Source organism: Neurospora tetrasperma, assembly GCF_000213175.1.
Source record: "Neurospora tetrasperma FGSC 2508 unplaced genomic scaffold NEUTE1scaffold_2, whole genome shotgun sequence".
Classification (NCBI taxonomy): Eukaryota; Fungi; Ascomycota; class Sordariomycetes; order Sordariales; family Sordariaceae; genus Neurospora; species Neurospora tetrasperma.
Window position 1 is genome coordinate 3,178,018 of NW_009799100.1, and position 23,849 is coordinate 3,201,866.

Sequence of the window (23,849 nt, forward strand, 5' to 3'; positions counted from 1 at the left end):
CTCGCCACCGACACCACCGATCCCCGGACCAGGCACACGCACCCTGCCTCAAAATACCACTGCGACTACCTTCGGCTCTTCCGCTTCTCCTCGCTCTCCCTCCAAGTATTCTACCACCGTGGTCGCTGATCCTGCCTTCGTCGACTTCTTGGCTGAGGACGAGGACGAAGTATCTGATCCATCCTTCGACATCCGGTCCATCGATAACGCAGTCCACCGTCACGTCGCCAAACCAGATCCAAGTGAGCGCGCGTGTATCATCCCGTCTCCAGATGTTCCATCATCAGACAGCAAGTCGCGCCTGGCGCCTTCTGTCCGCGACGACAACCCTCGGCTTGCAACGTTTGTCGCCGATTCTAACGCAAAGCCGGTACATTCTGACCCCACTGACTCGGACGTACACTACCCGGATTGTAAGCTCCTCGCACCATCTGCTTGCCAGCCGCTTGTGAAGAACGTCCACTAACAGACATATTGAGCGACTAGTAAGCAATGCGCTCTCGGGCTTACAACAGCAAGAGCCGTCAGGGTCCCCATCCAACACGCCTGCTAGTAAGGCTGGGACTCCTAGGAAGAGGGGCCGACCAAAACGATCGGCCGAGGAAAAAAGCCTCTTGATTGAAGACAATCGGTCGCCTATCCTTCGTTTCCGAACATTTCCCAAGAAGCCCTTTTCCGTCAGTGATCTTACCTCCGGCGCCTGGTGTGAGCTGCAGTACTTCTTTGTGTTAAGTAAGCTCCCAGGCGGGAAGAAGACGCGAACGCAAGCAATGAAGGGAGGCACCTCGATCCACGAGAAACTGGAGCGTGAGATTTACACTCCGGTATCCGTGGAAATCACCAAGCCCGAAGACAATTTTGGTCTCAAAATCTGGAACATCATCACGGGCCTGCGCACTCTGCGCGACACCGGCTTGACCCGTGAGCTAGAGGTATGGGGCATTCTCGACGACGGCCTCGTCGTCAACGGCGTCATTGACGGACTGAGCTACGACAACCCGGACCCAACCCTCGAGGAAGAAGTTCTCAGCAGTCGATCCAGCCAAGTGACCGACAAGCCGCTGTCGCAGCAACAACAGCACGAAATTACGGATTTCTTCCCGCCCGAAGTCGCCGACAAGCGCGAGATCTTCATCACGGATGTCAAAACGAGAGGATCCAAGAAGCCGCCAACAAAAGCCGCCATGCGCGTCACCATCATCCAGCTGTTCCTCTACCACCGCTTTCTTTCTGAGATGGCCTCAGGCAAACTTAACTACTGGCGCATCTTCGAGAGGTACGGCATAGACCCTGATGAACCCTTCTCCGACACCTTCATGGCGCAAATGGGCGCTCTTCACGAGGAAGTCTTCTCTGACACCACATCAGACGGTGCCGGACTCGATTACGTCAGCGCTGTGTCCACCACCTCAGACGGAGCCTCTGAAACGGTCTCACGCGATGACGACCTAGAATCGACCGTCTCCTCTACCAACGCCTTCGACTCTCTTAGATACCGCACCCTCCGCGACCTAGTCTCCCTCCTCAAATTCGAGCTTCAACTCACCTTTCCCCGCGGCGGCGCCAGCCTGGGCCAGATCGTGGCGGTGGAGTTTCGCTACCGGTCTCCTCGTCCAAGAGAAAACAAGGAAGAAGAAGAAGAAGAAGAAGAAGAAGAAAACCCAGAAAACGGGTCGGTCATCTGCGTCAACTCGTTCTACGTCGAGCCTGAGACGCTCGACATGTACCTCCAGGACGACCTGCAGTGGTGGAAGGGCGAGCGGGACCCAAGGGGTGTCCCGGTGGAGGAGTCGTACAAATGCCAGACGTGCGAGTTCGCGGGCGAGTGTGATTGGCGCATGAGGCTGGAGCAGGAGACGATGAGGATGGCGAAGAAGAAGAGTTTGGCGAGGAACAAGAATAAGGGACCGTCGGTTTCATGGTGAATCGTTGAGGAGTTTCAAAAGTATTCGGAGATATGATGACGATGACCTTTCTAATTTGTCTTTGTGTGTTCTGTTTGCGCGTGATACCCATGCTTTGAATAGCTCTTTGGGTTATGGGTGAACTTGGATAGTTCGGAACAAAAAAAGGGGGAGGGAATCGAGGCGTCAGGGTCAGGGTTTGGGCAATCTTCCGATATCTTTCTTCACAACGACAAATGCGATGGCACTTTGTTTCGGGACCAAGAATTGGCCTTCATGTACATTTCACATCTTACTTTCCCTCCAGTAGTTCATGAACTTTTCTCTGTTTTTTATGCTCGCGCAAAGGCCCTAAGGAATAAAATATGGCAACAAATAATATCCGCGGCGCCTACGCTTTCTTATGAGATCCACAACAAACTCCAGCGCTGCCTGCATATTTCATCAAAAGCTTCCATGATAACATCAACAGAGAGCGCGAACCATCGCCCACTTTCCCATAACTTTTCCATCCGTTTCTATAAAAAAAAAGAACAACTTAGTAAGAGCGGCCGAACATGCACCACTGCTCGGCAAGACGAGAGCACTCGGGGTTCAAGCACTTGGTCTCGCCCTTGACCAGACCCTCGGGCTGCTCAAAGGGAATGCAGAGAGACTTCATGCCCATAGACGGGGCCTTCTGGGACTCGGGGCCCTCAGCAGCCTCGTCAGAGCGGCCAGTGGTGAGCTCCTTGATCTTGTCCTCGCATTCGGGGACAAGGCAGTGGGGGATGAGAACGACGTTCTTGGCGTCGAGAGCAGGGACAACGTCATCCCACTTCTCGATCTTGAGGCGGTGCTCGCGGAAGGAAACTTCGGCCTTGTTGTACATATCCTGCTGGATGGTCTCGAGGAGCTCGGGAACCTTGGTGGTGAGCTCGGCGATGGGGATAGTGCCCTTCTCGCCGGTGTCGCGGCGGGCGTAGCTGACGACGTCCTTGGCGGCATCCTTGGGACCGAACTCAATACGGAGGGGAACACCCTTGAGCTCCCAGTCGTTGAACTTCCAGGCGGGGGTGTAGCCCTCGCGGGTGTCCACGTCGGCGCGGACGCCAGCCTTCTTGAGGGTGGCGAGGAGCTCGTCAACCTTCTTCATGTGCGCGTCCTTCTCCTCGGCGGACATCTTGGCGGTGAGGCCGACGGGGATGAGGATGGACTGGATCTTGGCGATACGGGGAGGGAGGACCAGACCCTTGTCGTCACCGTGGATCATGACCATGACACCGATGACACGGGTCGAGAGACCCCACGAGTTCTGCCAGACGTGGATGTGCTTGCCCTTCTCGGCGGGATCCTCGACGGTAATGTCGAACATTTTGGAGAAGTTCTGGCCCAGGCAGTGAGAGGTGGCACCCTGGATACCACGGCCGTTGGAGGGAATGTAGCCCTCGACGGTGGTGGTGTAGTAACCACCGGCGAACTTCTCGGCTTCGGTCTTGCGGCCACGGACGACGGGGACGGCGAGGAGCTGCTCGTAAACACCGGCGTAGAACTCGAGGATCTGGAGAACCTCCTCACCGGCGGCCTGCTCAGTAAGGTGGGCGGTGTGACCCTCCTGCCACATGAACTCACGGGCACGGAGGAAGGGAGTGGTCTGCTTGGCCTCCCAACGGACGACCGAGTTCCACTGGTTCAAGCGGAAGGGAAGATCGCGATGGCTGCGGATCCACTTGGCGTAGTCTGGTTTCCCTGCGGTCAGAATAACGGGTAGATGAACATGCAGGCCAGACTCTTATGACTTACAGGGGTACATGACAGCCTCGGAGGTAGGACGGACAGCCACGGGGACCTCGAGGTCCTTATCGCCAGCCTTGGTAACCCAAGCCAACTCAGGGGCGAAACCTTCAACGTGCTCCTTCTCCTTCTCGAGCGACTTCTGCGACAAGAACATGGGGAAGTTGGTCTCCTCAACGCCGAGCTCGTCAATGTGCTCCTGGAACCACTTGCGGATGACGTTCCAGATGTACATGGTGGCAGGGCGCATGATGAAGAAGCCCGAGATCTCGGTGTAGTACTCGATCAACTCGGCCTTGAGGACGACCTCCTGGTACCATTGCGAGAAGTTCTCCGACTTCTTGACCGTGATGCCGATGATGTCGTCCGCCTTCTTGCCGCCGACGACGGGGAGGGTGGCTTGCTTGGCGGCCTTCTCAGCCTTCTTAGCAGCCATCTGGGCGGCCTTCTCGGCCTTCTTCAAGGCGCTCTTGGACTGGTCCTTGTTCTCCTCCATTGCTGCGCAAAACGATGGCTATCAGTTCTCGGGTTCAGTGTGTCGCGTATGTGGAATTGACGGCGGATGGAGAGGAGGAACGGGTCGCTATATGTGTATATGTATGCCCAACATGGCACTGACTCACCGGCGGCAACTGAGTCAACTCGGGGGGCGGGACTGGGCTGGCTTAGATGATGTCTGGGAGTAAGGTGATGGAATGCGCCGAACACTGGACGAGACAGGAAACAGCACTGCGCAATGGGCACAGACTCTCTTCAGGCACACAAGCGGGAGACGGGCTTCACATTCAGCGCACACAGTTTTGGAGATGCCCCGCATTCGAGACTGGGACGGAACCCGCAGCATGGACACGCGCCAGCGATGCTCGGGCCCTGTCAAACGATCCCAGGGCCCTCGAGGGGCACTTCCGCTTGAGGTGGTGGGGTTTCTGGAGTCTGGATTCCCGCTCTGGAGCTGGAGGTCAACAGCTGCCAGGCAAGAGAAGGACCCTGGGGGCAGCTATTGACAGCTGGTTCCTTATCGGTGCAAAGCGATAACATTTTTTTGATGCCAGCGCGGTCGCGCGGTCGAGGTCATCGGGCAATGTGGGCGGTGGGGCAGGGACGTGCTGAAGCTGCCCGCCTCCAGCTGTGTGGGCTTTGCCTGCCAGCACCTCAGCGCCTGAAGTTCAGAACAGAGAGGGGCCCGGCGGTCGGGCGAAGCTCTGAGAATCGAGATTGCTCGGATTCCACATTTGGCGTGCTGTTGCTGCTGGAGCTTCCATCCCGCCTTTCACAGTTAACCATTGACCGTTGTACGAACCTACCCACCTTCCTGACCTAAACCCAGCTTTTCGATCGTCTGTTTCCCCTCGCCCCTCGACGACGACGACGACGACGACGACGGCCGTAATCCATTCGCATTCCACACTCATCTAACCATGGCTTCCATGTTCGCCCAGTCGGGCAGCGGCACCCTTTTCCTCGGCGGCCAAAAGATTTCCGGTGCTGATATCAGAGACCAGAATGGCAAGTCTCACCTGCCCCTGAGCCTCCAGTAGTCACGGTTCCCACCATCAAGCAATGTTTGGGATAGCATCAAGGTCTGGTCGCTAACCCATGATGGTTGCGTATAGTCATCGCCACACAAGCTATCGCAAACGTCGTCAAGAGCTCCTTCGGCCCCAGCGGTCTCGACAAGATGATGGTCGATGACATTGGTGTAAGTTGCTTCTCCCTCGCCCCTATCGCCAAAAGCTGAGTGAACCCCGCCATGCCTAACACCGTTTGCGCAGGATGTTACGGTTACAAACGATGGCGCTACTATCCTCAGCTTGCTCGACGTTGAGCACCCCGCCGGCAAGATCCTCGTCGACCTTGCGCACCAACAAGATAAGGAGGTTGGCGATGGCACAACATCAGTCGTCCTGATCGCGGCCGAGCTGCTCAAGAGAGGAAACGACTTGATGAAGAACCGGATACACCCCACAACCATCATCACCGGCTACCGTCTGGCTCTCAGGGAGGCGGTCAAGTACATGAAAGAGCACATCAGCATCAAGGTCGAGAACCTCGGTCGCGAGTCCCTCCTCAGCATCGCCAAGACCTCCATGTCCAGCAAGATCATCGGCGCCGATTCCGACTTCTTCGCCAACATGGTTGTTGACGCCATCCAGGCCGTCAAGACCACCAACAACAAGAACGAGACCAAGTACCCCGTCAAGGCGGTCAACATTCTCAAGGCCCACGGCAAGGGCGTTACCGAGTCGATGCTCATCAAGGGCTATGCCCTCAACTGCACTGTCGCCTCCCAGGCTATGACCACCCGTGTGACAGACGCCAAGATTGCTTGCTTGGATATCAACCTTCAGAAGGAGAGGATGAAGCTTGGTGTTCAGATTACAGTCGATGATCCCCAGCAGCTCGAGGCCATTCGCGCGCGTGAGTCCGGCATGATCATTGAGCGCGTCGAGATGATTCTCAAGGCGGGCGCAAACGTCATTCTGACGACAAAGGGTATTGATGACATGGTTCTCAAGCTTTTCGTTGAAAAGGGCGCTATGGCTGTGCGCCGCTGCAAGAAGGAGGATCTTCGTCGCATCGCCCGTGCCACCGGCGCCACCCTCCTCAGCACTCTTTCCGATCTCAACGGCGACGAGAAGTTCGAGCCCTCTTACCTCGGTCACGCCGAGGAGGTTGTGCAGGAGCGCATTTCCGACGACGAGTGCATCTTGATCAAGGGTACCAAGGTTCACTCTTCGGCTTCCATCATTCTCCGTGGCCCCAACGACTTCACCCTCGACGAGATGGAGCGCTCGGTTCACGACAGCTTGTGCGCCGTTAAGCGTACTTTGGAGAGCGGCAGCATTGTGCCCGGTGGTGGCGCGGTCGAGACGGCTCTGCACATTTACCTGGAGGAGTACGCCGGTACTGTCGGTTCCAGGGAGCAGCTCGCCATTGGTGAGTTTGCCCAATCGCTACTCGTTATTCCCAAGACCTTGGCCGTCAACGCCGCCAAGGACGCCTCCGAGCTTGTCGCCCAACTACGATCGAGGCACGCTCTGTCGCAGCGCATCCAAGAGGGTGAGGCGAACGAGGACGAGAAGATCGTTGCCCGTAAGAAGGCCTACAAGAACTACGGTCTTGACCTGATGAAGGGCAAGGTTGTGGACGAGATCAAGGCCGGCGTTATGGAGCCCAGCATGAGCAAGATCACGCAACTGAAGAGTGCGGTAGAAGCATGCATCAGCATCATGCGTATCGATACCCTCATCAAACTCGACCCTGAACAGAGGCCCGAGGATGATGGACACGACCACTAAAGGGGTTGTTGAGATTTGTTAGATGTTGCCATGTAGTTTGGGAGTACATAATGTATAGAAACTCTGGAAACTACCCAGCATGGTATCAAGTCTGTGTACGTCATCTGCTTTTCCCTGTCATGATTCACTTGCGTTGCGCGGTTACGCAAGGCGAGCTGTCCCTGGCATCCTAAACATCACTGACTGGGGGAGTGCATTTCAACCCTAACCCTGCTCAGGGGTAAACCGAGTTCAATGTCAAACTTGCATGATTATTCGACCTTAACCCAACTACACTTCATCTCCCCCCCTTTAACCTTGGTTCTCTTTTTCTCTTTTCTTTCCCCCTCTGACGACCGTACTTGAGAAGTCAGGAAGTAGTTTCTTCACTGTGCATTCATATTAAATATCCTCGGAACATCTCCGACAAACCCATTCCCAGCCCGCTACCCGTGTCCGTTTTCTCCCTCGTACAATCCATCGCTCCCATGGATTCACGACTGCTTGTAGCGCCGACAGTGACACGGTGAGGCTCACCGCTTCGAGCCCGATGAATGATCACAAACTCCGAGTTGATAATGTCTCGTCATCACTACACGGGTTTGGATCTTACCTCAGCTACGCCTTAGTTGAAAGAGTGTCGATCAGTGGACTCCACCAAAGCATCGAGACTATATCTACATTCCGAATAGGAGATAGAAAGAGCATCACTTTTGCTGTGATCGTTAAAAACGCCCTATGAGCGGGTCCCCAGAGACAGCTTTACAAGTAGGCAGACAAAAACTGCTGCCCATGTTAGTTGTCAAAGCCTTTCAACCACTTGCACGTGTAGGCGTCGACGCTCAAGGCCATGATATCACCTGAATCCTCCTCGTAGCACGGTGAAACTAATCCTTCGGCTTGACCATCATGTCTATACGTCACGAAATGTCTGTTGAACTCTTTGATAGAAGATGGTAGAACAGGAGGATGCACGGTATCTCCAGGTACACATGCTCTTATGCTGGACACAGGTGACGATAAGTCTATATTAACCGCCCGTTGTTTTCCATTGAAGGCAGTCTGTTCTCGTCACCATCTCAAGCAAAAAGCACATCAGACGTTCAAAACCATAACGCAGCGTACCAGTTCCATTCACACCAACAACTTCAACACAATTCCTCCTAGGCACCCGCAACAATGAAGCTCGCCATCATCCTCACTTTCGTCGCCACCGCTCTCGCCTTCACCAGGCCCAAGGCGAACGAATACAAGAACTCCGACTGGTAAGTACCTATCTATCTTACTTACCTACCCTACCTCCTTCCCAACCTTCACCTATAAGTCGAACTGCACCTGAAAATCAGAGATGGAAAGTTATCCTAAAGACCCGTCACTAACTCGGCGTACAGCTCCGACCTAAACTACGGCCACAACTCCTTCTTCCTCGAGGACGTGACCATGGACGATACCACCAAGTCGGTCTACCTCACCGATGGTAGTACACTCGAGGGCATGCCTAAGGGCTGGTTTGGCTACTCGGACAAGACCGGCGACGGAGGCAAGTGCTCGGGCGAGAAACTGGGTCGGTTGCCGGAGAAGTGTGTCAATATTGACACTCTTGCTTCTGAGAGGATTAAGTGCGTTCGGTCTGAGGTCCTCTAGGTGAGCGAAAGTACATGATGGGATTACCTGGGAGGGAAATGGCATGCCGTGTCAGATTCGTTCGAAGGTAGTGGAAATAATGAGCATGTATGAATAAATGGGTAGCATTTAGGAAATCGTACGAATGAGGGCCGCGAACTCTGTCTCCGCTCTGTTGCTACATGTTCCACTTTGGAGCCGTTGACATGTGAACCGTTCCATGTTGGGGACTCAACTTCGAAAGTGCCCACCAACATCATTTTCTGCTGTGTTTGATACATTCTTCGAGAATGCCAACACAGAGGTTGGGTGGGCCCAATCGGAGTACGTCGCATTGCATATTGCTGATATCGCCCAATAAGAGGTTTTATCCTTTACCCGGGATGCATTATGACTATCCTGTGGGCTGGCCAGAGTCCTTGACTCGTTATCGTCATGATATGGATATATTGTGGAATCACCGATCCACCTTCAACATAACACCGACCATCGTCAAAACAAAAAATCGATGAACATCACGGCTACCCACCCACGGACTTGATCTCCTTGACTCCCACAGATTCGCATGGGAAAGTGCTTTTTCACACGCTAAATTCTCTGCACACCGTAGTTCTTTCCTCCATTTGCCAGCGGTCTGTGTGTGGAGTTCCTTCGGTGATTTTACCCATCACTTAGTCTTGAATCTGGACCTGCCTGGGCCCATCCAGGGCTAGTTCTTATTCGAAACGGCTTGCATATATCAGATTTGACTTTTACTCTCTTCTTGAGCATCTGTACTACTATTTCATCATTGTCCCACTGGCTTTGCCTTTCTTTTTAAATTTTTTTTTTTTAATAAAACACGGAAGTTCAACAGCCGTAATTCACAATGTCTGGCCACTTCGACACCAACCCACCACAATCCCCAAATCTCGATTCCGACGCCATTGAACTCGTCCAAATCGGCCAACAACATGCGTCTTTCGCCGGGCACGAGTCAGACCCAGAAACCCTGCGTGCAGCCGGCGGCACTCCTCCTCCGGAGGGCATCGACCCGGCCACCATTGCCTTGGTAGAAGACGTCCCTCCAGATGGCGGGTACGGATGGGTGATTGTGGGGGCAGTTTTTCTTATCAACGTCAACACCTGGGGCATCAACAGCGCCTGGGGAATTTTCATGGAGCAGTATATCCGCGAGAACACCTTTCCGGAAGCCAGCCATTTTGAGTACGCCCTCGTCGGAGGTTTGTCTGTCTCGCTGGCTCTGATCTTGGGACCAATTATTAGTGCTATCCAGAAAACGTTGGGTACCAGGTATACGATGGTACTGGGTTCTTTGATGATCTTTGCTGGACTATTTTCTGCGTCGGCGGCTAGTCGGGTATGGCATCTTTTCATGAGCGTGGGGCTTTGTATGGGATTTGGGTTTGGGCTGCTTTATATCCCGGTGAGTTGCCGTTCCTCTATGGATATGTTGAAAAAAAAAAAAAGGAAAAAAAAACTGGGTGAGTGGCTTACAATGAACACAAACAGGCAATGGGACTCCTCCCCCCATGGTTTTCACGCCACCGAAGCCTGGCTCTCGGTCTTGCAACGGCGGGAGCAGGCGGTGGCATCGCATGGAACCTCATCACTGGCAAACTCCTTGCCGTTTCGGGATTGAAATGGACCTGGCGGATTCTTGCCCTTGTCTCCATTGCTTTCAACATCATTTGCGCCTTCCTCTGCCGCGAGCGGCCTATCAGCTCTTCCACGGGGTCGTCGAAACGCCGATCCTTCAACATCCGTGATTTTGGCAGGACCCAGGTCCTTCTTATTCTCCTGTGGGGTTTCATAACCGAATTCGGCTACGTCTCCCTCTGGTACTCTCTTCCGAGCTATGCAACCAGTATCGGCCTCACTCCATCCCAAGGATCCGTGGTAAATGCCATGTTGAGTTTGGGAGTGGGCGTTGGGCGCCCGCTTGTTGGGTAAGTGAGCTCTCTAACTAACACTGCCTCGCTTATCTGTTGCTCCTCCAGCGTCAATTTCCGGCAGTATGCTAATTTTCCTATCACCTAACTAGCGCCCTCAGCGACCGCTTCGGCCGTATCAACCTCGCCCTCTTCTGCTGCTCTTCATGCGCCATCCTCTGCCTAACCCTCTGGATTCTCGCCCGCTCGTACGCCGGCTTGATCATCTTTGCCTTAGCCGCAGGCGCTGGAGGTGGTTGTTTCTGGTCCACGGTGAATCCGATCCTGGCGGAAACCGTCAGTCTCGCCGAAAGCAGTGCCATTTTTGGCACTATCTGCTTCGCCTTGGTAATTCCTACCACTTTTGGAGAAGCCATTGCGCTGCAGCTTGTCAAGGGCGGAGACGGCATAAACAAGTTCATTCCGAGCCAAATCTTTGTCGGTTGTACGTTCCTGGGGGGCACCGCTTTACTCATGCTCCTTCGAAGCTGGCAGATTTGCGAGATTGAGAGGAAAAACGAGGGCATGGGGAGTAATCAAAATGGGGAGGGCCACAAGAGGTCTGGAGAAGAAAGCCGAACGGAGGAGGATTTGGAGGAAGGGGTTATGGCTTCGGGAAGAAGCGCTGGGGTGGCGGTGTTGGGCGAGTTGAGGAGCTCGGCTGCTGGGATGTGGTCTCCGAGAAAACTATTTGTTGCGAGGAGGGTGTAGCGATGGGTGGCATGTCACGGTAAAAAGCGTTTGTTTCACTCGGGTTTGGGACTGTGTTCAGCGAAACCATGTGTTTATTTAGATCTAAAAGCACTAATTAACTCTTTGATGATAGTATCTCAAGCCAGGCGAATACTTGTGTTTGAACTCGCTTATGTGCTTATAAACACCAGTTATAATTGGTTCTGCGCCTCAAATGCTTCCCTAACATAGGTAAATGACGGCAGTCGAACCGTGCTGGAAGCGCCGTGAGCAAAACAACGGGCAACAACCAGTAGTCAGGGGGTAGCAAAGGCGAAAAGTATGTACGGCTCAAAGCCCTTCGAAGTGCATCCCAGTCTTCGCAAAACCTGTCCTGATCGTGCTTTCCTTGAACACGGTCGTAAAGAAGAAATGTTGCTGTTCGTAGATGACGGAAAGAGAAAGTTGCTCCATAGAAAAAGAGCCACCGAACAAAGCAGAAGAAAATTGCAAGTGACTGTCAAGTTCTGAAAGAAAGCGACAGCTTCAACCTTCAGTAACCTCTCACCAATCACTATCATCGCTGTCACTGCTAGAGTCGGAGTCGAAGTCATTGCCAGACTCGCCCTCGCAGGTATGATGAACTCGAGAGCTGCCCTCGCCACCGTTCGTTGCATCTTGGCCTTCATCACCCTTGTCACTCTCGTCATCCTCATAATCACTCTCGATTACGAGAGTACCGTCGGTTCGTCTTCTCGTCCGTCCGAAAAGAGATCCTACCTCCTCGTCCGTGAGCTTATGCTTGGTGTTATCATTCGTCTGGATAGCCTTGCTGATGGCTTTCAGCTTGTCCTCTTGTAAGTCGATAATCCGCTTGTCGATGGTATTCTTTGCTAGGATCCGCGTGAACCAGCTTTCTTTCTTCTGCCCACTGCATTGATGTTAGCAACCATGACATATCACCTGATTCTACCAGATAAGACTTCATTCGCGGCTGAACTGTAACTTACAACCTGAACACACGACCAAATGCTTGTTTTTCTTCACATCATTATTAGTATCATAATGTCAGATGAACCTTCGGAGGTGCATAAAACATACCCATCCCATTGTTCCACCAGGCATCCAGTATAACTACGCGATTTGCGGCTGCCAAATTGAGAGATTGTCCTCCGACTCGCAAAGACGACACCTGGACGGGACCTTGGTCAGTATCAGGAAACGGAGAGACCTCATGATGTACGAGAAAGGTCAACCTATTCTGAGACATGAATTCTTACCAGAACTTTGATCCTTGGATTCGTCTGAAAGGCTTTGATCTGATCCTCACGGACGGTTGGACCCATTCCGCCAAAGAGGTAAAGGAAATCAATCTTCTCCTGTTGCAGCACACGGCCCAAAATTCTACCCAGCAGAATCCAGTGAGTAAAGACGATAATCTTGTCATCAGGCGCATCTTTCTGCCATTCAAGAATGATGTCTTTCAATCTGGTTGTTTTAGCGCTGGGTGTCATATTTACCGTATGCTTTCTGTCAGCCTCCGCGAGAAAGGTTGCGTTCCTAGGATCACCCATAGGCTGGAACCCATGAAAGTCGTCGCCGAGGTCATGTTTGCCTTCCTTGCTCTTCCTGATTGCGTTATAAGATTTTCTCGCCGTCGAAGCCATATCTGATACTGATGCCCTGTCGTCTCGCTGGCTCTGAGTGCTGTATCTAATGATTAATGGGTCCAACAACGCGCGACGACATGTGGAAACTGGGCAGATATAACGCTTCGCCTTCCGTGACTTTGCCCTCTCAACGTGGTCATGGATGCATTCAGGGCAGTAGAAATGATCGCACTAAGGCAGCTCTTGGTTAGTCCATCACTAGGTTGATATGATTCAGAAGATGGAGGAGGACCTACCTTTGGTTCATTATGTTCCGGTTCATTTGTCAATTCCAAACACACGCTGCAAATTTCCGCTCTGCTTTGCATGTCCATTTTTGCCTTCTGCATGCTTTCAAGTTGCGGGGCTATGTCGAACTCTTCACCATAGTCGCCTTCTCCGAACTTGTCGTGGTCGTCCCCCGCATAAGGTTGACGTCTGAGAACACCCTGCTGAACTAACCCATCACACCAGCGGCCTATTTGTTGAACATATCTCTGATTGGTCTTGAGCTTGCAAAGCTCTTCCTTCAGCTTCTGTATGTCATCCGGCGTGAAGTGGTCACGCATGAGGGACTCGAGTAGGTATGGGTGGGCGGTAGCTTGCCGCAATCGAAGAGCTAGGGTGAGGTATGATTTAATAAACTTGTCGGCTGTTGTGTTTATGCCTGCGCGTTGCATGAATTTGTCGTTGAGCTCCTTCCTGAACTTGCCCTCTACCATCCTGTAAATGAGCGTCTCCTCTCTGGAGAAGTTAACCCATAGTTCCAGATCAGGGTGCGTAATAGGAATTTTGAACAAAGCTCTGCCCAGGAAAACAGTTGTGATATCCCTCTTCAAAACGATTTCAGAAAGAAGAGCGGAGAGATCAGCAGGAAGACCTCGAGCTTGTTGGGGCTTTTTCAGCTCGAATTTCTTTCTAAATTGCCTGAAAGAACCGGTGTCCGGAACTTTCAAATCAAAAAGCGTAGAAAAGGGTAAAGCTCGGAGAGACCGTTTTGAAGAGGTGTTGCGCTGAGTAACCACTTGTATTCACCTTGGAGCGCAAGACATGCCTTAGCTGTCTGGGTGTTCTGGTTCTTGATAGCGTGGCACTCGTCCAGAATTACTCGGAACCACTTGACTTTGAAGAGCTCTCCTTCCTGTTCTCTCATGCGCTCAGATACTTCTGGCAGGCTTAAACCTTATTGAAGTAGAGATTCCTGAGACCGTTCATTCGGAAATCCTTTGACCACCTCTTGATAGCTGCTGACAACTATGTCCATCCTGTTCATGCTGCCCTGTCGCATGCGATGCTGGCGAGTAGAATGGTACTGATCGGATGTCATGCGAGATGTATGTTTTGCGATCTCCTCCATCCATTGCGAAACTGCAGAGGCCGGGACGACGATTAGGGTACCACCATGACTAGGATCTTCATCTCTGTCCCACGGAGCAATGCATGCCAATGTCATTACTGTCTTTCCCAAGCCAGTATCATCGCACTGAAAACCGCCGGGAACATCTCCAGAACGTTCTCTGTTCACCATCCATCCAGCGCCAGCAAATTGGTAGTGATGAAGCCGAGACTCAAGACCAGCGATCTTCCATGTACCACCATCTTGCTTGTAATTCTTCTTGCCAAATGCAACACGCGCTTCCTTTAGCTGTTTTAGATCACCTGCAATTCTCTTCTTCTCTTGAGGGGTAAGCATGCCGTCGGCTTCAATGGCATCTCTGATATGCCTCTCCATCCCTTCAACAGTCTTTGCTTCCTCAGGGAGTTGGTCGAATGTTGCGAGGATCCTCATATGATTTCTGGCTATCACTGGGTCCTCTCCGCCCAACATACTAGTGATCATCTGCATGGCCTTCTCCTTCTGCTTTTTCTTCTTGTGTGCCGTCATCTTTGGCTCAGGCTTGGGTTTTTTGGCTCTGGCCTTCCCAGGCTCCGCATACGCCCCTTTTCGTTTCTTGGTAGTATCCGATGTTGGAACCCTGCTATTATGGGGCGTATCTCTGTCCCTGTCTCCATCCACACTCGGCGGTTCGACAGATGCCCCAAGTCTCCGTCGAATACTCTCAATCTTTCGGTCAACTTCTTCAAGCCTCATCTCACCCGTTGGTGTTAATTTGCCCTTGGCGCTGCGGCGCTCCAGCAAATTCTGCTCTGCCACCAGTATCTGCAGCTCATGCTCCATCTCCTCAATGTCGTCATCATCATCCCCCTCGTATTCATCATCGATATGCTGGACCTCTCTGCCAGGTTTTGGGCGTTTCTTCGGTGAGCGTTTCAAGCCATCTTTACCACCCGCAATGGGTCTGCGGCCGTGGCGGTGCCGCCGTTCGCTTGCGATAGATCCATCGGAGAGTTCTGCGTATTCGTCCATCATAAACTCATCTGTCTCTTCGCCTCTGTCGGAATGTTGGGAGACAAACAAATTGTCGCCACTGACTGCACCATTGTCGTTGTCATGGTCGTCAATTCCATTGTCATATTCTTCGACTTTGACAGTAACCTTCTTTCCGCCAAGACCGATAACATCAGGTGCAACTCGGACTTGTGTGCTGAAGGGCTTAGAGTTGGCCTTCATTCTGACGTGTTCCGGGACATCGGCTTCATCGATGATCATACAATCATCGTCATCGTCATCACCAACACCAACGGTTGAGTTCACAACGTCGTTCTTCCGGGATTTCTGTTGGTGAACTGGCATAATCTGATTGACGTCCAGGCTAGCGACATCCTCCTGCTTGACAGTTGTGTCCTTGGCTGTGTTCTGGGTGCCGAAAGAAACTCGGTTCCGGACACTTTGGATAGAATCCTCAGGGTCTTCCGCCTTGATCTCATCGCCGCGAGACAGCAACCACTGCCGGCGTATCTCTCCAGTGGATCCGGTATGAGCGCTCATGTTGGGCCTTGCTGGAGCTGAGGATACCCTTGTACCCCCGTCTTCGGGATGTGAATCTGAGAGTTGCCCCATGATCATGTAGAGCCTACCCTTTTCTGAAAAGATTAGGGATGTTGATGATGTAGCTGGCTTTGAAGCGGAGTGCTGAATAGCTATAACAGAATGTTAGCGAGATCAACGAGTGGCAGCTGAGGTGATTCTCATTTTTTTTTTTTGCAGGATCCAAATTGGACTTACCGAGAGATGTCTCTGAAATGTAGATAGTGGTAAGAGAGGCTAAGCTGAGCGTACTGTGACCTCCCCACCCCTTGGACACAGGTACTGAGTAGGGCGTCCGCAATGATAAGTGATGGAGTAGATGCTAGTGCTAGATGCCTTGGAGTGGGTGGGAACAGACGGGTAGAACGAAGACCATAAACGGGAATGAAGGTTGAGGTGCCGGAAGAAGAAGTGAGATGTAGAGAATTGGGGAGGAAGGGAGGTTTATATAGACTGGCAGGAGAGCGAGGTCGGAGGAGTTGGTAAGCGACGTATCTTGCTGCGGAGGAAGTCTCGCAGATGTTTGCCTACAAGGACTATACCCGGCCTTTGCAAAGCGCCATTTTCATCTGGAATATCCGATTGATGATTTCCTGGGAGGAGGTCTCGACGATCTCAACCGCGGATACGGGGAAACAGGATGAAAGGCGTATCGGTCTCGTCTGGCAGACGTGGAGTTGCTTCTCGAGGCAGCCCCATCGAGTTAGGGAGGTGTTGCAAATCTTTATGGTAGACGGCCGCTCAGGAGGGGTTTTTTTTTGACAGGAGAGTTGGTAGTTGCTTGGAATACTGAATTTTGTGGACTGAACTCAAGGTGATGATAATATCCCTGACGAAAAAGAAAGTGAACGTGAGCGGTGGGAAAACGCCGCGGCCTGAATGATTGGCTTTGTTGGAGAAAGGAAAAAGGGCTTTCCAGGCCATGTCTAACTACCGTACCTACCTCTAGCTACTAAGCTCTACTAAGTTGACAAGATAGTAGTGTGTTCGGGTGCTCTTTCCGACCATAACATCCTTCAGTTTCCACAGCACACATTGCACCTTCCCTGTGTCAATTCTCGGTGACGTTCAAGGCGCCGTGATGTCTTTCTGCCGACAAAGAAGGAAATGGCGATCCGGGTAGATAAAATCTTCTCCGGCAATCACTAAAAGTACATCCTGGCACTCCATTTTCCTGCCTCTGGACGAAGAGATGAAAAAGAAATGGACCCGGAACTTCAGATGAGATATCGCAACCGAAAGCCGCCAAACGCTTGTGTAGATTTGCAACTCATATGGGAGCAATGACTGGGGGCGTGAGTCCAATCTGAGAATCCCCTGAAGATAAACACACTCACTCCCAGAACGCCTTACACAACTCAGAACAATATGACCGCAATCTCACCATCACCATCACCATCAGTCCAACTCTCCAGTAATATACCCCATCTGCCTTCTGCCCCCTCCTGGCGGTCCCGCCCCATTCAAGCTCCTCGCCAACCTCTCCTGCGTCTCCACCAACTTCTTATGCTCTCCCAACCTCTTCACCATCCGCGCATCGCTCAACGCCTCGATCCTCTCCATCTCCCTGCGTTCGTGCACCCTAACATCACTCAGCTGCTTCGCCGCTTGCAGCCTCTGCTGCTCCCACTGCGCCGTCTGTTCCCGCTTCCTCTCTTCCATCTCCAGCTCCGCCTCGCTCACCAGCCTAGCCCTCGATAATCCCGCTTCGAGAAGCTGGCGCTCATGCTTCATGCTCACTTCGCGTTCAGCTTTACGACGGTGCAGTTCCGCCGCGAAGGCTTCTTCTTCGACCGTCTGCCGGCTGCGCACGGCTTCCATCTCCTCGTCCCGCTGCCGGCGGATGCGACTATCTTCTAGCTCGGCGCGCGCGAGGAAGATTTTGTTTTGCATGGTCGCGATCTCCTTTGTGCGCGCAATGGCAATGTGGTGTTCCTCTGTCTCCTTTTCGATACGCTCGGCGCGGGCGCGACGTTCACGTTCGGCGCGAAGGAGCTCGCGAGGCAGGTTGACGGCGCCGTCGGGCTGTGGCCCGTCGTTGGCGTAGTAGACGTCCCGGCAGCGGTAGGATCTAAGGAGGTTGAGGAGGGCGGAACGGTCGGTGCTGTTGGGCGGGAGGACGCGGAGGAGGTATTGGGTGGGAGAGTAGGTGTACACGCCGTCGGTCCATTGGTGGTCGGGGGCGTTGATGGTTTTCCAGACACCGGCTTTGAGGAGAGCGCGGGTGATGGGGAGTGGGTCGGTGGAGTGCAGGGCGAGGAGGAGCACGGATTTTCCGTCGGCTTGGATGGAGAGGTCACTGCCTCGCTTGATCAGTTCGGCCATGACTTTTTCCATATCCTTTTCTTGAGTTGATGATAGGGGGCCGGTTTCGGCTGCGTTGAGGCATAGTTCTCCCAGGGCGGAACGGCCGCCATGAACGATACTAGGGAAGTCTGGATCGTGGCCGAACTCGATCAGCACTTTGACTGCTTCGAGATTGAGCTTCCTAGCGGCGTTATGCAGAGAACCATCGTTGAGAGATGGCTCGGCAGCCAAGAGACTCGCCATCATGGCTGTGCCTAGTTCGCCTCCAATCGCAGTAGCTAATGCCATCGGGGTGTTATTCTCAGCATCAGCAACATCCACATCTGCACCAGCGAGAAGGAGTGCCTTGACCAGATCTGGCCGTCTGTGTTGGATGGCAAGCATGAGCGGAGTCTGTTTAGACACTCGTGTCTCAAAATTGACCTTTGCCCCTTTGTCAATGAGAAGCTGGATGATACTGCTGCTGATGCGCTTTTGAGGCTGACTCAATGCCCAGAAAAGCAGATTGACCTGTTCTTCTTCGCTGCTATCCATGACTCTCATGGTCGTGAGCTGGTCATGATAATAGCCTGCATTCAGAAGCGTTTCCAGCAGTTTCTCTGACCGAGGATATTTGTTGAGCGCACGAAGTAAAATAGGCGGGGAGGACGGTGTCATGACGTCTAGCCCTTCTCCCTCAAAGTCATAGCAGATGAATAGTTCGACCAGTGACAGAATCTCTTCCTCTTGGAGGTCTGCGTCAAATATGTGGGGAAACGCCATGGAAACCGAGTGAGCATCTGGATTCTGCTGCAGAATCAGCTGTATAAGCTCCGAATCCGCCTTCTTGGCTGCTTTCTGCAGCACGAGCCCATCCTGACAAGTGACGCTCGCCCCATGTTGTAGCAAAAGTGTTGAAAACCGTCGAGCCAGTGCTTCATGCTCAGTCCCGTATGCGTCAACAGCAACATTCAAAGCCGGGAACAAAGGCTCACCACCCTCTGCGCCCTTCTCCAGCAACATCTCTGCAATCAGGAGACCTTGTTCAGTCATCCAATCCTCAGCTGCCTCTGGAGTAAAGGAATGTTCGAAAGTCCACGAGACATCCTTTCCGGGAACATCAAACGTCAGCAAAGCCTCCAGCACATCAACCCGGTACGACCGAGTCGCATCCATCAACGTCTCGCACCCATTCACCAAAGGTGAAGCACCATGTGAGAGCAGGAGCCGAATCAAGCGAACATCGCTCTCCTCCTTTACAGCCCTATGCAGCGCGGTATGCACATCCTCCGATGGCTCCAGTCCTGCAGCAAACAGCCACTCAATCACTTGATACCTTGCGTCCTGGCTCAATTTCCGGCTGGCTTTCAATGCTTTAAGCAAGGTCTGTTGCGATGGTCCCTTTTGCCCATCACTTGCTGCTTTTTCCACACCCAACATCAACTTTAGACTTTTCAGCGCTGTCCTCTTGGTCGCCTTCCAAATAGCTTCGCCAGAGTTGTAATCCGGATCCGCCCCATAAGAAAGCAGCAAGCGCACCAGAGCCTCGCCGTCATCGCCAAGAATCCCCGCGGCAATAAGCTGTTTGTCCACGACCTCGCCGTTGACTCCTCTTTCCAGCAGGAGTCGGAAGATCTCCGTACGATCCTTGACATCCGTGACACTAACACTCGCTGCTTCAAACCCCTTTACTAAAATCAGTTTCTTGACCTGAGCCGTGGGGTGCAACAGTGCGCTCAAGACGGAGATGGCAGCGCTCTTGCAAGCTTCTACTATCGCTTGACCTTCCTGGTGCTCGAGGCTGGCTCCGTGGCCCATCAAGAGATTGACAAGTATGAGGTTTCCATCGGACGCCGCGGTGACGAGTGCGTCGGAGATTTCAGAACCGGACACCCCCCTCTTGAGCAGTGATGCGCAAATTTCAGGATTCTTGAGCTTGACGGCTTGTGCAAAGGTGGTATTAAGCACCGCTGCGGGGTATTTTCGTGAAGACTTTGCCAAAATCAATTCCACTGCTTGAGCATCCTGCTTCTCCACCGCGAGACCGAGGGCTTTGCCATCTGTTGAGTCGGCGTAGGCTGATAGAAGTTCGATCAGTTGGTAGTCAGACAGATGAGCATGTAGAGCGTAGCTCAGCGCCCTATTAACTTCTATACTCGGAGTGCCGGCTTCGACAAGCTTCCGGGTGAAATCTTGACGGTTACTGGAATCCGGTATGTTCACCGAATGCCGAAGTGCCGCAGCTAGGGTGTCTGGTGCTGGCTTAACACTCAGCATTAGGTCCGTCAACTGTGTGCTACATGCCTTTACGGCGTAACAGAATGCGGCGGCGTTGTGGGAATTGATGTCTGCACCGGCTGAGAGAAGAGTTCCAACGACATCATAGTTGCGACTTTCCAATGACATCTGAAGAATAGTCTGAACCTCGTGGTATAAAAGAACATCTAGGTGATCCTTCTGTGGGATATGGCATAGGAGAAGAAGAGACATTTTGGCAGCTTTTGCAGCTGTCGTTGGCACTTTTGAAAGATCGTTGAGGCCGCGATTCACTGTTTCAGGTGTCGGCTTTCCGTACTGGACAACAAGCTCGAGGATGGCGGGATCGGGATCGCAAACAGCTTTGAAGGGTTAGAAACGCATTATCTATAAGAACAGAAACGTATAGGTCAAGCATACCGAGAGTGACAGGCTCGCCGTCTTTGAAGTTGGCATCCACATTACCATGCTTCAGCAGAAGAGAAAATAGCTGTACATCCAGGGGTTGGGCAGCTAGTAATTGTGACAGCACCGCGGATACTTCGTTCCTTTCTCGACCAGCGCCTGCCTGAAGCAATAACTCCACGATCGTATACCGGACTTCTTGATGTTTAATCAACATGGCTTTAGCCATAGCCGCAACAGACGTTTGAGGTGAGAGTGGCCTCTTGAGCATTTTGCGCAAGAGTGGTACATCCCCAACAGCAATGGAAGCCAAGACTCCAAATTTATTGTCGGAGTACGTGCCTTCAGTGTATCGCAAAAGAAGGGAAATGAACCTGTCGTCTCGTCTGGGATGTTGTTCTTCGATTGCCCCTGTCAACGCAGCGGATAGACAGGGCCCAGAAAGCCCAGCAGCCAGAAAAGCCTCGGTAATGAGGTAACGTTCATTAGGAGCCAACTTCTTGACCTGCGGAAACACTTGCTCCAGCGTTGACGGGGACGGCTTTCCTGTCAGAAGCTTCTTCACCATGTCTATGTTCTCCATCATGACTGCGTTGTTTAGAGCCATTCCATTCAAGTGGTCTACCGAGGCCACTTCATGTCGGGCGTGCTTCATCTTTGGCGAGCCTTTTCGGAGCTTCCCTTCTGGAACAGGGTTTTCGGCAAAATACGGTGTAAGCAGCAAATTTACCGACTGATCATCTCCAGCCCTCACCGCAGCAATGAGCGCGTCGCCCAACGCAGTGCCCCCGGCACCTTTCCGAAGCAGGATGTTGAGAAAGGCATATCGGTTTTCCGGGCTGACTGTCGTCGGAATCACTCCAACACACCGAGACGCGAGGCTGGGACTCAGACGCGTTCGATCATTTAATAGTAGCTGAAGAAGGTTGCAGTTTCCTTTCGTAATGATATCACATAGTACCTTGGCATCTTGGTACTCAACTGAAGCTCCGTTTTGGACCAAAAGATGAATCATGTCGACATTTTCAGCCTGGCACGCTTGCTGCAAGGCGACGGCCGCCATATCGCCAGGGGCACCAGCGCACAAAAGCGCCTCTATCAAGAACAGCTTCTCATTGGGGCCAATGGATTGACTGAGAAGCTGTTTGAAGCTCTCCATCAGACCGGCCCCTCCAGGTGTAGGTGGCTGTCTCCCCGTCAAGATGGCGAGTGCAATGTCAACTCTGCTCTGCTCAATCGCTGTCCTGAGAGCTTCGGCCGTGTCAAAGTCGGCATCCGCGACTGACCTGCTCAGTCTCCAGACCGTCTCAAGACATCCCTTTCGTGAGGCATCGATGAGGCATAAGGAGAGTAACTGTGACGAGAAGCCGCCCGGTGACTGAAGAATAAGTCCTATAACATCCGGATGGCCACCAGAAATGCATAGTTGTCGAAATTCGATTTGGGCATTCTGCGACTGGGCAGGATTTGCGCCGCGTTGCAGTAGCAGGCCCAGTATTATGAGGTCTTTGGATCGTATTGCGTCGGGTAATGCCATGTCGAGCGCGATATAGTCTGCATAATGGACCAAGACGGCAACCATGTCCGTTTGACGGTTCTGGATCGCCTTCTGCAATATCTCACTCCGCTCTTGGGACTTCAAGCTCCTTCTTCTAGACAGGATGGAGTCTGACCTGCTGCCTTTTAGAGCTTTGATGTTCGGATCCCCCCCAAGCTCGAACAGTTTTCGGATGAGAACATTTGCGACAGCGGGCGAACCCCCAGAGGCGACATGGTTGTCGAGGGCGTCGAAGATTTCTTTGGCTTCCCATGGCTTCTTGGTAGACGAAAAGGCTCGTTTTAGGGTACTTTGTGAGCTTTCAGGGTTCTCAGCTTGTCGTCGGTATCTGAGGAGTTCTTCCGCTTGCAAATCATCTTGTGGGCTCGGGGTAGGTAGTCTGGTCGGAGGGAGTGGCGGGATAGGCGGTAGCTCGGTAACACCAACGGCGACAGCGAGTTCCAGGAGTCGGGCCCGCCGACTATCCTGTGAACGTTGAGGCGACACAGCTGCCATTTCGACCTTGTCGTTGTCGAGCTTCACAAGCTGGATACGGCTAAACCACGGGAGCAAGATTTCGGCCCCGTGCCGCTGTAATTGCGTGAGTTTGGTTCAACGTCCCATATCATTCGAAGAAATAGAATTCGGCCTATACGTGAGCTTCCAATATGCGGCTGATTGGACAAAGGTGCTCTCCGTTATGAGGAAGCAGGCTGTCGAGGAGAATCTAGCTGGTCACCGATGAAAGCGATGGTATGATAATTCGGCTGGGCCGTAGAAAGGGTTCAAGTTGAACAAAGGGAACGCGAGTTTAAGCCTCGTCCCGCCTCTTTGGCAAACAGTCGATATCCAAAACCGTGTATTATGTGGTGACGTGGTGGCGGGGCAGTGTTGGTCACTCAGATGCCTGCCCGCTTAGGTACTAACAGCCAGTAACGTAGAATTGCAGAAGACCGGTATGAGATCATTGTGAGAAAGGAAAACGATCATGGAAAGTTGACACCAACTTCCACTTGGATATTCAAGTTGGGCAGGATCACTCCATTGCGCATTCTGAAACACTATGATGATAATACACCAAAGCTGCGCCGAAGCTCTCACTGTGGATCCATAGCTCTAAGCCCAGGCAGCTGGATTTTGGCGAGGAGCGTTCAGCTGAATGAATGGAAAGCCACCTCCAAAGATAGCACCCGTGGGATCGATATCCCTAGGTACCCAGCCGTGCGAATCTCCGAGGTACCCCAACAGGTAGAGGCGATTTCGACCAGTCTTTCCCCCCCTCTCGTGGCGGACGCGCGCTTGGGGAGTGACAAGAGTCGACGATCAACAAAACGCTTGCGAGGCCCTTTGTGGAACAGCCTCAAATCTGGGCATGGCCGCGGAGCTCTGTCCACTCAGGCCACTGCTTCCTCAACATTGCTTTTTCCTTTGGCACCGGAGTACGAGGTACTGCCCCTGTCTATCAATAACCTCCATGTCGCCGCTCGTTCCAGACTCCAGAGAGTTTGTCATCCTCCAGTCATTGACGAGTGCACTGGTGCTGCAGCCAAAGCGCAAGCACTCGATGCGCGGTTGATATGGCATGTTGGATGAATGGATGGATGAA

General features: G+C 52.6%; 6 protein-coding genes across 6 annotated transcripts; 3 read left to right on the forward strand and 3 right to left on the reverse strand.

Moving 5' to 3' along the window:
- Positions 1-1,618: 1,618 nt before the first annotated feature.
- Positions 1,619-4,358, reverse strand: NEUTE1DRAFT_116491 (uncharacterized protein; the record flags this gene model as incomplete). Its single annotated transcript, XM_009851291.1, has 3 exons — positions 1,619-3,623; positions 3,687-4,175; positions 4,301-4,358. The coding sequence occupies 2 exons, from the start codon at positions 4,171-4,173 to the stop codon at positions 2,443-2,445; spliced, it is 1,668 nt and encodes a 555-aa protein (XP_009849593.1).
- A 667-nt stretch (positions 4,359-5,025) lies between these two features.
- Positions 5,026-7,369, forward strand: NEUTE1DRAFT_128764 (uncharacterized protein; the record flags this gene model as incomplete). The annotated part of the gene is made up of 3 exons (XM_009851292.1): positions 5,026-5,183; positions 5,291-5,376; positions 5,450-7,369. 3 exons carry the CDS (start codon positions 5,096-5,098, stop codon positions 6,974-6,976), a joined length of 1,701 nt encoding a protein of 566 aa, XP_009849594.1.
- A 765-nt stretch (positions 7,370-8,134) lies between these two features.
- Positions 8,135-8,599, forward strand: NEUTE1DRAFT_39965 (uncharacterized protein; the record flags this gene model as incomplete). The annotated part of the gene is made up of 2 exons (XM_009850522.1): positions 8,135-8,220; positions 8,347-8,599. 2 exons carry the CDS (start codon positions 8,135-8,137, stop codon positions 8,597-8,599), a joined length of 339 nt encoding a protein of 112 aa, XP_009848824.1.
- An 847-nt stretch (positions 8,600-9,446) lies between these two features.
- On the forward strand, positions 9,447-11,335 carry NEUTE1DRAFT_79358 (uncharacterized protein; the record flags this gene model as incomplete). Its single annotated transcript, XM_009851293.1, has 3 exons — positions 9,447-9,938; positions 10,091-10,527; positions 10,623-11,335. The coding sequence occupies 3 exons, from the start codon at positions 9,447-9,449 to the stop codon at positions 11,218-11,220; spliced, it is 1,527 nt and encodes a 508-aa protein (XP_009849595.1).
- Positions 11,336-11,745: 410 nt separating this feature from the next.
- Positions 11,746-15,792, reverse strand: NEUTE1DRAFT_99530 (uncharacterized protein; the record flags this gene model as incomplete). The annotated part of the gene is made up of 7 exons (XM_009851294.1): positions 11,746-12,112; positions 12,192-12,222; positions 12,283-12,373; positions 12,462-13,022; positions 13,133-13,779; positions 13,824-14,005; positions 14,039-15,792. 7 exons carry the CDS (start codon positions 15,790-15,792, stop codon positions 11,746-11,748), a joined length of 3,633 nt encoding a protein of 1,210 aa, XP_009849596.1.
- Positions 15,793-16,996: 1,204 nt separating this feature from the next.
- Positions 16,997-22,759, reverse strand: NEUTE1DRAFT_128766 (uncharacterized protein; the record flags this gene model as incomplete). Its single annotated transcript, XM_009851295.1, has 2 exons — positions 16,997-20,663; positions 20,722-22,759. 2 exons carry the CDS (start codon positions 22,757-22,759, stop codon positions 17,158-17,160), a joined length of 5,544 nt encoding a protein of 1,847 aa, XP_009849597.1.
- Between the last annotated feature and the right edge of the window lie 1,090 nt (positions 22,760-23,849).